This window comes from Coregonus clupeaformis, unplaced genomic scaffold (genome assembly GCF_020615455.1).
Source record: "Coregonus clupeaformis isolate EN_2021a unplaced genomic scaffold, ASM2061545v1 scaf3035, whole genome shotgun sequence".
Taxonomy (NCBI): Eukaryota; Metazoa; Chordata; class Actinopteri; order Salmoniformes; family Salmonidae; genus Coregonus; species Coregonus clupeaformis.
In genome coordinates this window covers 40001-54874 of record NW_025536489.1, presented here as the reverse complement: position 1 = coordinate 54874, position 14874 = coordinate 40001, and the positions used below count along the sequence as shown (strand labels likewise).

The 14874-nt window shown below is 50.3% G+C and overlaps 1 protein-coding gene across 1 annotated transcript in view; it reads right to left on the bottom strand.

Annotated features, from left to right (window-relative positions):
* Positions 1 to 919: 919 nt before the first annotated feature.
* Positions 920 to 14874, bottom strand: part of LOC121530814 (A disintegrin and metalloproteinase with thrombospondin motifs 3) — a gene marked incomplete at both ends in the record, with an annotated part of 47162 nt that continues 33207 nt past the window's right edge. The window contains 5 exon segments of the mRNA XM_045220022.1: positions 920 to 1049; positions 1806 to 2013; positions 2752 to 2884; positions 3355 to 3520; positions 12119 to 12285. Coding sequence (XP_045075957.1) covers positions 920 to 1049; positions 1806 to 2013; positions 2752 to 2884; positions 3355 to 3520; positions 12119 to 12285 — 804 coding nt within the window.

Below are 14874 nucleotides of genomic sequence, written 5' to 3'. Positions count from 1 at the left end.
ATGGTGAGGTGTGTAGTGTTGGCTACTGGTTCCCCCATGGTGAGGTGTGTAGTGTTGGCTACTGGTTCCCCCATGGTGAGGTGTGTAGTGTTGGCTACTGGTTCCCCCCATGGTGAGGTGTATAGTGTTGGCTACTGGTTCCCCCATGGTGAGGTGTATAGTGTTGGCTACTGGTTCCCCCATGGTGAGGTGTATAGTGTTGGCTACTGGTTCCCCCCATGGTGAGGTGTATAGTGTTGGCTACTGGTTCCCCCATGGTGAGGTGTATAGTGTTGGCTACTGGTTCCCCCATGGTGAGGTTTGTGTAGTGTTGGCTACTGGTTCCCCCATGGTGAGGTGTATAGTGTTGGCTACTGGTTCCCCCATGGTGAGGTGTATAGTGTTGGCTACTGGTTCCCCCATGGTGAGGTGTATAGTGTTGGCTAGTGGTTCCCCCATGGTGAGGTTTGTGTAGTGTTGGCTAGTGGTTCCCCCATGGTGAGCTGTGTGTGTAGGATGTGTATTGTTGGTTACTGATGTCCATGTGTCCATGTGTCCCCAACACAGCAGTGTTCCAACATGGCAGGTAATCATAGCTTTCTAAGACTTCATAAAGGAGTCCCTAAATGTGTTTCACCTCCTGGAAGTCACTCCTCAGAAAACATAACCGGGTACAAAGCTCAATTCCCCCAATTCCCCCCCAGGTATTATGGAGAAGAAGAGGGTCGAATTCTATTGACTTTCCCAACTGTTCAGAAGCATTTATAGACACACACACACACACACACACACACACACACACACACACACACACACAGTGCTACAAAGGTGTCCTGAGACACTTATAGGGACAGCAGGAGGGAACAGTTCTTACACACCATTGGCTTATATCTGTGTGTGTGTGTGTGTGTGTGCGCGCATGTGTGTGTGTGTACTGTACCTGGACACGGGCTCAGTTTACAGATGAGGACAGTTTCAGGCTTGTCTCCCTCACACTGGCCGATGGTGTTGTCTGTGGCTCGACACACAACCTGTCTCTGTTGAATCCCCTCTCCACACCTTACTGAACACTGTGGGGGGGGGGGCCACACAGAGAGACACAGAGAGGAAACAGGTCAGACGAGTGTCAAAGCGGCTGGCTCTTCACAGTTCTTAGAAACAACTCTGAAATCCCTAGAACAGTTAGCTAGCACAATTTCTAAAACAAATCGATCGAGCAACTTCCCTTTCCAGGAAACCTGGTAAACAACACAGGAAAAAGTGTTTTATATTCGAAAATACGACTGCTAGAGGGGTCCGGATACGCTAACCATCCTCTTCACGTCCTTCAGTGTGTGGTGACTGGAGGATGTTCCATACCAGGGTTGAGGTTCATTCCAATTCAATTCAGTCAATTCACAAAGAAAACTTAAATTCTATTTTAGATAACAGAACTTCCAATTACCAGCATTGATTGAATTGAAATGGAGTTGACCCCCAACCCTGATAAGTAGTACTGTAAGCTGTGTGACAGAGCTCCATGAGAACAGGCCCGTCTAGAGTATGCTCTGTGGCTGAGCTCCATAACCAGGACACTGTCTGTACTGTAGGCTCTGTGGCGGAGCTCCATGCTGGGACCCCCCTGTGACCAGGCCCTTGATGGGACCCACCTGTGACCAGGCCCTTGTCTAGAGTATGCTCTGTGGCGGAGCTCCATGCTGGGACCCCCCTGTGACCAGGCCCTTGTCTAGAGTATGCTCTGTGGCGGAGCTCCATGCTGGGACCCCCCTGTGACCAGGCCCTAGTCTAGAGTATGCTCTGTGGCGAAGCTCCATGCTGGGACCCACCTGTGACCAGGCCCCTGTCCTCCACTGCGCAGGGCAGGCAGAGGGGTTACAGACCTTCCTCGTCTCAGGCCTGTCCTCTGTACAGTACTTAGTGTGGACCGTCCGATTGGTGCCGTTGTGGAGGGCCTGCATACACTGAACTACCCTGGACTGGTAGCCAAGCTTCCCACACGTCTTACTGCACGGGCTCCACTCCTCTACCAACCACCTGGGAGAGGAGGGAGAGAGAGAGGGAGGGAGGGGGGAGGGAGGGGGGAGGGAGGGAGGGAGGGAGGGAAGGGGGGAGGGAGGGAGGGAGGGAGGGAGGGGGAGGGGGGTAGGGAGGGGGAGAGGGGGAGAGGGAGGGGGGGAGGGAGAGGGAGAGAGGGGGGGAGGGAGGGAAGGGGGAGGGAGGGAGGGAGGGAGGGAGGGAGGGAGGGAGGGAGGGAGGGAGGGAGGGAGGGAGGGAGAGGGAGGGGGAGAGGGAGGGGGGGAATTATTTCATTATTCAATCTGTTCACTACTGGGAATAGAAGGTTATTATCTCAGTATTCAATCTGTTCACTACTGGGAATAGAAGGTTATTATCTCAGTATTCAATCTGTTCACTACTGGGAATAGAAGGTTATTATCTCAGTATTCAATCTGTTCACTACTGGGAATAGAAGGTTATTATCTCAGTATTCAATCTGTTCACTACTGGGAATAGAAGGTTATTATCTCAGTATTCAATCTGTTCACTACTGGGAATAGAAGGTTATTATCTCAGTATTCAATCTGTCCACTACTGGGAATAACTAGGTTAGTCAGACAGACAGAGTGCATTAGCTTCAGTCCCTCTTTGAGAGGGAGTGTCTCTTAGAGTGATGATGATGATGATGATGATGAAATGGTTGCTTTGCTATCCACATGGGTTCAGACATGGAGAGAAAGGATAGAGGAGAGAGTGATGGGGAGAGGAGCTCACGTTGGCTGGCTGCACTCGTTCACGTTGCACCGTTTCCGGATGGGTTTGGGCTTCTTGCTGGTTTCGCAGAAGTTCCGGTGCACCAGTCGACTGTCGCTCTTCCTCCTGCAGCCGTATTTGGTGTACTGTATACCTGCCAGACAGGAAGGACAATCTGTTGGAGCGGCTGATAAAACACAACCGTTTCTCAATTATACTGTAAATCATTTGGCAGAAAGAAAATGCTGGTGGCTATATGAACTAATACTGGAGAGAGCACACACACACACACACACACACACACACACACACACACACACACACACACACACACACACAATAAGACAGAGCAACAGGGTAGGAAAAACCATCTGAATAACTGAACGTGTCAGTGACCCCTGAGCAACATGCCCTGAGGACATCTAGGCTCTGCTCTGCACCAACTCACAGCAGGTTGCCAGGTTGGGAAACAGCAGGGGTACTTGGCAGGCCAGGCACAAAAGGAAACAACCATGATTGACAGGTGAACCAGCAGGGACATTTCTGTAGCAGGTGAGATCGTTCTAAAAAAAGAACCTAGAGAGAGAATCCATCTGGTCTAAAGAACCGCTCCACAACACACACCTCCCCCACAGGGTTTGGAGCACTGCGACCAGCTCTTCAGGGCCCATTCGTAGGTATCCAGCTCGGCCAGGAGAACGTTGTTATTGGTGATGACCGGCAGCAGGTCCTCATGGATGATGTACTTATATGTCAGACTGATCTTAGTGTCCTCCTCCTGGGGAATGACCTAGAAGAGGACAGGGAGACAGAGAGAGAGAGAGAGAGAGAGAGAGAGAGAGAGAGAGAGAGAGAGAGAGAGAGAGAGAGAGAGAGAGAGAGAGAGAAAGAGAGAGAGAGAGGGAGACAGAGAGAGAGAGACAGAAAGAGAGCAAGAAAGAGAGCGAAAGAGATAAACAATTGATTCTCATTCAAAATCCTATTTTCCCTAACCCCTAAACCTAACCCTTAACCTAAGCCTAACCTTAACCGTAACCCCAAATCCTAACCCTAAACTTAACCCTAATTGTAACGCTAACCCTAAACCTAACCCCAAAGACTAAAATAGCCTTTGTCCTTGAGGGGATCAGAGAAATGTCCCCACTTGTCTGAATGTTCCTTGTTTTACAATCTTTGTAAGGACTTTCGGTCCCCACCTGGACAGTAAAACCACACACACACTGTGGACAATAGTGCTGAGCAATTCACCAACATTTCGGTTATTAAACAACTAACTGACCAACGTCGGTTCAATTAATTGTAATTCCATTTTTCTCTAGAGAGAAATCAAATCATTCACGAGAGAAATCAACTCGAGGACTATGTGGGAAGATGGGCTGAAGGGAGTTGTAGTTTTCATTAAGCAAATATTCAACCTAGTTCAGCGCAGAAACGTGGTAATTAACTACAATGACCATAAGCCATTGCGGCAGAGATGGATACACTTTTACGCCTGCTATAGGTTAGATACACACAGACCGCATGAGAGAGGAATGTACACAACACAAAGATGAGAGAGAGGGACGGAGACAGTTCGTGAAGGTATGCGTTATCTACTTTGAAGAAGTAGTACAATTATTTTATTAGACAGCTCTGCAGCATACAGCTCTGCAGCATACAGCCCTGCAGCATACAGCCCTGCAGCATACAGCCCTGCAGCATACAGCCCTGCAGCATACAGCTCTGCAGCATACAGCCCTGCAGCATACAGCCCTGCAGCATACAGCTCTGCAGCATACAGCCCTGCAGCATACAGCCCTGCAGCATACAGCCCTGCAGCATACAGCCCTGCAGCATACAGCTCTGCAGCATACAGCCCTGCAGCATACAGCTCTGCAGCATACAGTCGTGGTCAAAAGTTCTGAGAATGACACAAGTATTGGTCTTCACAAAGTTTGCTGCTTCAGTGTTTTTAGATATTTTTGTCAGATGTTACTATGGTATACTGACGTATAATTACAAGCATTGACAATTACATTAAGTTTATGCAAAGAGTCAATATTTGCAGTGTTGACCCTTCTTTTTCAAGACCTCTGCAATCCGCCCTGGCATGCTGTCAATTAACTTCTGGGCCACATCCTGACTGATGGCAGCCCATTCTTGCATAATCAATGCTTGGAGTTTGTGGGTTTTTGTTTGTCCACCCGCCTCTTGAGGATTGACCACAAGTTCTCAATGGGATTAAGGTCTGGGGAGTTTCTTGGCCATGGACCCAAAATGTCGATGTTTTGTTCCCCCGAGCCACTTAGTTATCACTTTTGCCTTATGGCAAGGTGTTCCATCATGCTGGAAAAGGCATTGTTCGTCACCAAACTGTTCTTGGATGGTTGGGAGAAGTTGCTCTCGGAGGATGTGTTGGTACCATTCTTTATTCATGGCTGTGTTCTTAGGCAAAATTGTGAGTGATCCCACTCCCTTGGCTGAGAAGCAACCCCACACATTAATGGTCTCAGGATGCTTTACTGTTGGCATGACACAGGACTGATGGTAGCGCTCACCTTGTCTTCTCCGGACAAGGTGTTTTCCGGATGCCCCAAACAATCGGAAAGGGGATTCATCAGAGAAAATGACTTTACCCCAGTCCTCAGCAGTCCAATCCCTGTACCTTTTGCAGAATATCAGTCTGTCCCTGATGTTTTTCCTGGAGAGAAGTGGCTTCCTCGCTGCCATTCTTGACACCAGGCCATCCTCCAAAAGTCTTCGCCTCACTGTGCGTGCAGATGCACTGTCACGGTTTCGGCCGAGGCTGCCTCTCTCCCTTGTTCGGGCAGGCTTCGGCGTTCGTTGTCTCCGGAATACTAGCTGCCACCGTTGTATGTTTCATGTTCGTTTGCTTTTGTCTGATTGTTGTCACACCTGTTTTCAGTTAGTGTCATTAGTGTCCTATTTAGTTCTCGTTGTGTTTGTCAGGTGTTGTGTGTTATTGATTTTTGTCTGTCGTGTGTAGGGCTGATGTTCGCTATTTCGCTCGGTTGAGCTTCCCTCCACTGCGTGGAGTGTTTACGCACCTGTGTAGTGCGCATTTGTTTTGTTCGCCTTCGTGCGTTATTTCGCCTACGGGCAAGTGTTCTCGTAATTTCCTTGTTGGAGAGTTACTAAAGTCTGTTGGACTATACTTCGGTGTCCTGCGTTTGATTCCACCACTACACCCACCTACAGCACGCGTGACAGAATAACACACCTTAAAATGGAATCAGCAGGAGCCGCAGCAGCCCAGACGACGCTGGAGGACCAGGTTCGGGAACAACGGGACCAGATCCTGCAGATGGGGACCGCACTGCAGGAGGTGATCACCACCATTCGAGGCTGGGGAACGCCTCCACCGCCACCCTCCCTGCCAGCACCATCGGCCAGTCCGCCCATTCCAGCACCGGAACCCCGAGGAGTCCGACTCTCGCTCCCGAGGTCCTACGATGGAACCGCGGCCGGGTGTCAGGGATTCCTTCTCCAGGTGGAGCTGTACCTGGCCACCGTGCACCCGGCGCCCTCGGGACATGAGAGCGTGTCCGCCCTGATCTCCTGCCTTTCCGGGAAGGCATTGGAATGGGCCAACGCGGAGTGGAGGAAGATCGACGCGGACACCATCACGTACGACGAGTTCTCCCGCCGCTTCAGGGCGGTGTTTGACCATCCCCCGGAGGGGAAAGCGGCGGGGGAGCGTCTGGTCTTCCTCCGGCAGGGGAGGAGGAGTGCGCAAGAGTTCGCCCTCGAATTCCGTACTCTAGCGGCAGATGCAGGGTGGAATGATCGGGCTCTCGTCGATCACTACAGGTGTAGTCTACGAGAGGACGTCCGTCGGGAGCTGGCTTGTAGGGACACCAGCCTCTCGTTCGATCAGTTGGTCGACATGTCCATCAGGCTGGATAACCTACTAGCTACCCGCGGACGTTCCGAGGGGGGTCCGTCCATTTCACCCTCCAGCGCCTCCGAGCCGTGTCCCATGGAGCTCGGGGGTGCTGGCGCTAGAGAGAGGAGGGGTCGGCTTACTAGGGGGTCCATCCCCTGCACCAACTGTGGTCGGGGAGGACACACCGCGGCTAGGTGCTGGGGATGGCCTCCTAGGGGAGAGGACGACAGGTCCCGCACTGGGGATTCCTTCCAGGTGAGTAGGCGCCCCACTCACCCAGAGCTCTCTATTGCACATTTCTGTTTGCCTGTGAGTTTTCCACAGGTAGCACCTCATTCCCAGCATAAGGCGCTGGTAGATTCAGGCGCGGCTGGGAATTTTATTGATAAGAAATTTTGTTTAGCTTTAGGGATTCCCCTTCTTCCTGTTGATGTCCCTTTCCCCGTTCATGCCCTAGATAGCCGTCCGTTGGGTGCGGGCTTGATCAGGGAGGTCACTGCGCCACTTAGGATGTGTGCGCAGGGGGGTCATCAGGAGATGATTCAGCTATTTCTGATTGACTCTCCTGCGTATCCGGTGGTGCTGGGCATGCCCTGGTTGAGTACCCATAACCCATCTATTTCGTGGCAGGAGAGGGCTCTGATGGAGTGGTCTGCCCAGTGTGTGGGTAGATGTTTAGGCGTTTCCGTAGGGGCTACCTCGGTGGAGAGTCCAAACCAGGTGCCCGCATTGCACGTTCCCCCTGAGTATGGGGATTTGGCTATTGCGTTTAGTAAGTCGAGGGCAACGCAGTTGCCGCCCCATAGGCAGGGAGATTGTGCGATAGACCTCCAGGCAGGAGCTGCGCTCCCACGGAGCCATGTGTATCCTCTGTCTCAGGAGGAGAAGAAAGCTATGGAGACTTACATAGACGAATCTCTGAGACAAGGATACATACGGCCTTCCACTTCCCCTGCATCCTCGAGTTTCTTTTTTGTGAAGAAGAAGGATGGTGGTTTGCGCCCATGCATCGATTACCGTGGTCTCAATCAGATCACGGTGAAGTACAGTTATCCACTCCCGCTGATTGCGACCATGACTGAGTCCTTGCATGGGGCGCGTTTCTTCACTAAATTAGATCTCAGGAGCGCGTACAACTTGGTGCGCATCAGGGAGGGCGATGAATGGAAGACAGCCTTTAGTACCACCTCGGGCCATTACGAGTATCTTGTCATGCCATACGGGTTGATGAACACTCCGTCAGTTTTCCAATCATTCGTGGATGAGATCTTCAGGGACATGCAGGGGCAGGGGGTCGTGGTGTACATAGATGACATTCTCGTGTACTCGCCTACCCGTGTCGAGCATGTGGCCCTGGTGCGCAGAGTGTTGCGGAGGCTGGTGGAGCACGACCTGTATGTTAAGGCAGAGAAGTGTCTGTTTTTCCAGGAGTCGGTCTCCTTTTTGGGGTATCAGTTGTCTGCGTCAGGGGGTGAAGATGGAGGTAGACCGGGTGTCAGCCGTGCGTAATTGGCAAACACCAACCACTGTGAAGGAGGTGCAGCAGTTTTTGGGGTTTGCGAATTACTACCGGAGGTTTATCCGGGGTTTTGGACAGGTGGCAGCTCCCATCACGTCTCTCTTGAAGGGGGGCCCGGTGCGTCTGCAGTGGTCTGCCGAGGCGGACAGGGCATTTGGGAGGCTGAAGGACCTGTTTACCTCGGCTCCAGTGCTGGCGCATCCGGATCCCTCTTTACCATTTCAGGTAGAGGTGGACGCGTCTGAGGCCGGTATAGGAGCCGTGCTTTCACAAAGATCAGGCGCGCCACCTAAACTCCGCCCCTGTGCTTTTTATTCCAAGAAGCTCAGTCCGGCGGAGCGAAACTATGACGTAGGGGACAGGGAGCTGTTAGCCGTGGTACAGGCCCTAAAGGTGTGGAGGCACTGGCTTGAGGGGGCTCAACACCCTTTCCTCATTTTGACGGACCACCGTAACCTGGAGTACATCCGGGCAGCGAGGAGGCTAAACCCTCGGCAGGCTAGATGGAATATGTTTTTGACCCGGTTTACGTTTAAGATTACGTACATCCCTGGGTCCCAGAACGGTAAGGCAGATGCGCTGTCTCGGCGGTATGACACGGAGGAGAGGTCCGTGGAGCCCACTCCCATACTGCCGGAGTCGTGTCTGGTGGCACCGGTAGTGTGGGAGGTCGATGCTGAGCTCGAGCGGGCGTTACGCACCGACCCTAGTCCACCACAGTGCCCGGAGGATCGGAAGTACGTTCCGCTCGAGGTTCGGGATCGATTGATCTATTGGGCTCACACGTCACCCTCCTCTGGACATCCGGGTATCGGCCGGACAGTGCACTGTCTTAGTGCCAAGTACTGGTGGCCCACGTTGGCAAGGGATGTGAGGGTTTATGTTTCCTCCTGCTCGGTGTGCGCCCAGTGTAAGGCGCCTAGACATCTGCCTAGGGGTAAGTTAATACCCCTGCCCGTGCCACAACGACCATGGTCCCACCTCTCGGTGGATTTCCTTACTGACCTTCCGCCTTCACAGGGGAATACCGCTATACTGGTCGTTGTGGACCGGTTTTCTAAGGCCTGTCGTTTGCTCCCCATGCCGGGCCTTCCTACCGCCCTGCAAACTGCCGAAGCCCTATTCACCCATGTGTTCCGGCACTACGGGGTACCCGAGGATATTGTGTCTGATCGAGGTCCCCAATTTACCTCCAGAGTCTGGAGGGCCTTTATGGAGCGGTTGGGGGTCTCGGTGAGCCTCACCTCGGGTTACCACCCGGAGAGTAATGGGCAGGTGGAACGTGTAAACCAGGATGTGGGCAGGTTTCTTAGAACATACTGCCAGGACCGGCCGGAGGAGTGGGCAAGGTACGTTCCCTGGGCCGAAATGGCCCAGAATTCCCTACGCCATTCCTCCACTAACCTAACCCCTTTCCAATGTGTGTTAGGTTACCAGCCGGTTCTGGCACCCTGGCAGCAGAGCCAGATCGAGGCTCCTGCGGTGGATGAGTGGGCGAGGCGCTCATAGGAGACATGGAACGCTGCACACGTCCACCTGCAGCGGGCCCTCCGACGTCATAAGGCGAGCGCCGATCTCCACCGCAGTGAGGGACCGGTGTACGCACCTGGTGATCGAGTCTGGCTCTCTACCAGGAACCTGCCCCTCCGCCTGCCCTGTCGGAAACTGGGTCGGCGGTTTGTAGGGCCATTTAAAGTCCTGGGAAGGTTGAACGAGGTGTGTTATAAATTACAGCTACCTGTTGAATATAAAAGTATTAACCCCTCGTTCCATGTGTCCCTTCTCAGGCCGGTGGTAGCTGGCCCACTCCAAGAAGGTGAGATCAGGGAGACTCTTCCGCCCCCATTGGACATCGAGGGGGCACCGGCGTACTCCGTGAGGTCCATCTTGGATTCGAGACGTCGGATGGGGGGTCTCCAGTATCTAGTGGAGTGGGAGGGGTACGGTCCGGAGGAGCGGTGCTGGGTGCCGAGGAGAGACATTTTGGACCCGTCTCTCCTGACGGAATTCCATCGTGGGCACCCGACGCACCATGCTCCGCGTCCTCCGGGTCGTCCCCGAGGCCGGAGTCGGCGCACGTCTGGAGCCGCGCATCAAGGGGGGGGGTACTGTCACGGTTTCGGCCGAGGCTGCCTCTCTCCCTTGTTCGGGCAGGCTTCGGCGTTCGTTGTCTCCGGAATACTAGCTGCCACCGTTGTATGTTTCATGTTCGTTTGCTTTTGTCTGATTGTTGTCACACCTGTTTTCAGTTAGTGTCATTAGTGTCCTATTTAGTTCTCGTTGTGTTTGTCAGGTGTTGTGTGTTATTGATTTTTGTCTGTCGTGTGTAGGGCTGATGTTCGCTATTTCGCTCGGTTGAGCTTCCCTCCACTGCGTGGAGTGTTTACGCACCTGTGTAGTGCGCATTTGTTTTGTTCGCCTTCGTGCGTTATTTCGCCTACGGGCAAGTGTTCTCGTAATTTCCTTGTTGGAGAGTTACTAAAGTCTGTTGGACTATACTTCGGTGTCCTGCGTTTGATTCCACCACTACACCCACCTACAGCACGCGTGACATGCACTCACACCTGCCTGCTGCCATTCCTGAGCAAGCTCTGCACTGGTGGTGCCCCGATCCCGCAGCTGAATCAACTTTAGGAGACGGTCCTGGCGCTTGCTGGACTTTCTTGGGCGCCCTGAAGCCTTCTTCACAACAATTGAACCTCTCTCCTTGAAGTTCTTGATGATCCGATAAATGGTTGATTTAGGTGCAATCTTACTAGCAGCAATATCCTTGCCTGTGAAGCCCTTTTTTGTGCAAAGCAATGATGACGGCATGTGTTTCCTTGCAGGTAACCATGGTTAACAGAGGAAGAACAATGATTTCAAGCACCACCCTCCTTTTAAAGCTTCCAGTCTGTTATTCTAACTCAATCAGCATGACAGAGTGATCTCCAGCCTTGTCCTCGTCAACACTCTCACCTGTGTTAACGAGAGAATCACTGACATGATGTCAGCTGGTCCTTTTGTGGCAGGGCTGAAATGCAGTGGAAATGTTTTTTGGGGATTAAGTTCATTTTCATGGCAAAGAGGGACTTTGCAATTAATTGCAATTCATCTGATCACTCTTCATAACATTCTGGAGTATATGCAAATTGTCATCATAAAAGCTGAGGCAGCAGACTTTGTGAAAATTAATATTTATGTAATTCTCAAAACTTTTGACCACGACAGTACTTAGGCAGGCTAGTCTAGCTAAATAGGATGACTAAAGACAGTGCAGTATGGGGAGCACAGACATAATGTTGTCTGGCTGTCTGGCTGCTACAGCCTGAGCAGAGATGAGATGATAACTTTAAGGAATGAAAAATAATAAAGTCATCAAATAAAACGATGTAACAGACAACTGAATATTTTATTATTTCATAGTAATTTACTATTTTTCTATTGATGTCTACCCAATGTGGACCTGACATAGACAATGGAATATTTTAAATGCTTTGGCAATTACATTTTCACTATTTTTGGCTTTTGTAAATTTCCGTTAAAAAGCTGTTTGTCATTAATGTTTGTCATTATTTCATAATGGATTTAATTGTTATCGAAAACCGAAAACCATGATAATGTTTTTCATAATCGAACCGAAACCAAACCAACCTAGAAAAGCACTAATCACTCAGCACTAGTGGACAATCAAAGGTGATTCATATCACAGTGAGGGTGCTCCACTGTCTTTCTAGAGGACTGACTGGAGTGTGGCTGAATCTCAAAGTGAACCCTTGGGCACTGAGCCCTTTATCTACTGACCACATGCTGCTGTGTTCAACAGTGATCATTTGGCTCTGCCTGTTTTGGGTAAAATTAGAATTGAGGCAATGCACACTTGCATCCCAACTGCCACTTGTCAATATTCCAAAATTCAGCCTGTATGTGTGTGTGTGTGTGTGTGTGTGTGTGTGTGTGTGTGTGTGTGTGTCTTACTGGATTCATAGGTTTCTTCTTCTTACCAGGACAACAATGCCCTCATGAAGGGGGCCGATTGTTTTCAGGGTTTCTTTCTCGCCGCTTCCAAAGACGTACTCCCACTCCAAACCGCTCTCGATGAAGGTTTTGGACTTGGCATCTTCGCCTTTTGCATTCAATATGAAGCTGCCAGTGACTTGATTCTTAACAGCTGTGGAACACAGGGAAACCGTCTGATTCACAATGTGTTTTCATCCGTTGGATAGTCTGAGAGAACCAGCACAGCAGAAACAGGGTATACAGAAGGGGGTGACCCACTGTTCCAACCCTGTTTATGTGTGTTCAACTAGAATTCCATGACAATCGTCTTTCATTGGAAGCACAACTAGGCTACCTGCCATTGCATTCAATTAAAGTAAAATCTAACTTTTCTATAACAGTAATGAGATTCAAATTCTTACTGAGAGAGCAGAGCAGTGATAGAAGTTTGCAGCCATTATTTGACATTGTGTCAGGCCTGTATAAAAGGTCCAATCTGCGATAGTTACTAAGTTCAGTGGTCATTTCAAATAAAGACATATGTGTATGGAATACGTCATTGAAATTCAAAATGGCAGATTGTTGCTTTAATGCTAAAGCCTCGTCTCACCATCTCCCTGTTAGATAATAGATCCTAGAGAGGGAGAGAGAGAGAAGGATTTGGCTGGTAACCAAGGTGATACTGACTCCAGCTGAGCCGCTCACACACAGAGAGCTATTGTGTACCTGGGGAGTCACACACACACACACACACACACACACACACACACACACACACACGTTAGGTTCCCATCAAGAAACAACAAAAAATACTGTCGCTCAACAGAAAAGGGTACTAACAAATGAGCCACGGACAAGTACAACTAAACAAGTGGGGGTTTAAAATGGGTTCTCAAAGACACTCATGGGGGTGTCCACTGAATGTTGACTAGCAACAAGAAACTGGGTCCTAAAAGACACCCACCGTGAGTGGCCACTAAACGCCCCCAGAAAAGGCAAACCAAAATAAAAACCCACACCAACCTATAACATGGAGTAAAACAGAAGTGGAGCAAACCAAACCAAACCAGACCAAACCAAACCAGACCAAACCAAACCAAACCAAACCAAACCAAACCCGGGAAAGAAAAAGGCTTTGTTTATCAACTTAAAGAAGCAGCGCTACAAAGAGGTGCAGCATCCAACATCTCTCATGTTGCTGGAGCATTGGCACCGCAGCTTTAATAATAATAATAATAATAATAATAATAATATGCCATTTAGCAGACGCTTTTATCCAAAGCGACTTACAGTCATGTGTGCATACATTTTTACGTATGGGTGGTCCCGGGGATCAAACTCACTACCCTGGCATTACAAGCGCCATGCTCTACCAATTGAGCTACAGCTGTGCCAGCACATGTGAAACTAACGACTGACCAACGAGGTGACAGGTCAACACACCCTGACCAATGAGGTGACAGGTCAACACACCCTGACCAACGAGGTGACAGGTCAACACGCCCTGACCAACGAGGTGACAGGTCAACACGCCCTGACCAACGAGGTGACAGGTCAACACGCCCTGACCAACGAGGTGACAGGTCAACACACCCTGACCAACGAGGTGACAGGTCAACACACCCTGACCAACGAGGTGACAGGTCAACACACCCTGACCAACGAGGTGACAGGTCAACACACCCTGACCAACGAGGTGACAGGTCAACACACCTTGACCAACGAGGTGACAGGTCAACACACCTTGACCAACGAGGTGACAGGTCAACACACCCTGACCAACGAGGTGACAGGTCAACACACCCTGACCAATGAGGTGACAGGTCAACACACCCTGACCAACGAGGATGATTCCAATCAGTGCGCGTCCACACCTAAATAGAACCAACTTCGAAATCCAAAACCAAACCAAAGCCTGTAACACACACGTACGTCTGGACCTTGACGCACATCTGAGGTTGGAGCTATAATGTGTTTTACAGGTGTGTCTCAGCAGTACACTAAGTCACACTCACCTCACATAGGACCTGATTCACAGCTGAGATTATCACGAGCAAATTGCTTACATTTATTTTTTGCAAACTAATGTAACATTGAAATTTACATTGACATTTTAGTCATTTAGCAGACGCTCTTATCCAGAGCGACTTACAGTTAGTGAGTGCATACATTTTTTCATACTGGCCCCACGTGGGAATCGAACCCACAATCCTGTCGTTGCAAGCGCCATGCTCTACCAACTGAGCTACAGGAAATGTATTCAAAGAACCATTGAAGTGTATTCAAAGGACCGTAGGAGGAAATGTATTCAAGACCATTTCCAGCATCATTATTCAGACAGTCTGTGATACATACCCTGGTATTCCCAGCAGAAAACTGACGGGTAAAGACACTTGTTAGGTTTACAGTTTGAGGCCATATGGATTGGACTACTGTTCATATGGATCCTGGTTGATTTCCCAGTTGCAATTAAGAGGCTAAGAGGTTCTGCATAAATAGGCTGGCCATTACCATTAGTTTGCATTGACATGAATGAGGCAGTGATCAGACGTATCATGTGGTATTATGCCTAGCGCTGTGCAGCACCAGGGGCTATGTGGTATTATGCCTAGCGCTGTGCAGCACCAGGGGCTATGTGGTATTATGCCTAGCGCTGTGCAGCACCAGGGGCTATGTGGTATTATACCTAGCGCTGTGCAGCACCAGGGGCTATGTGGTATTATGCCTAGCGCTGTGCAGCACCAGGGGCTATGTGGTATTA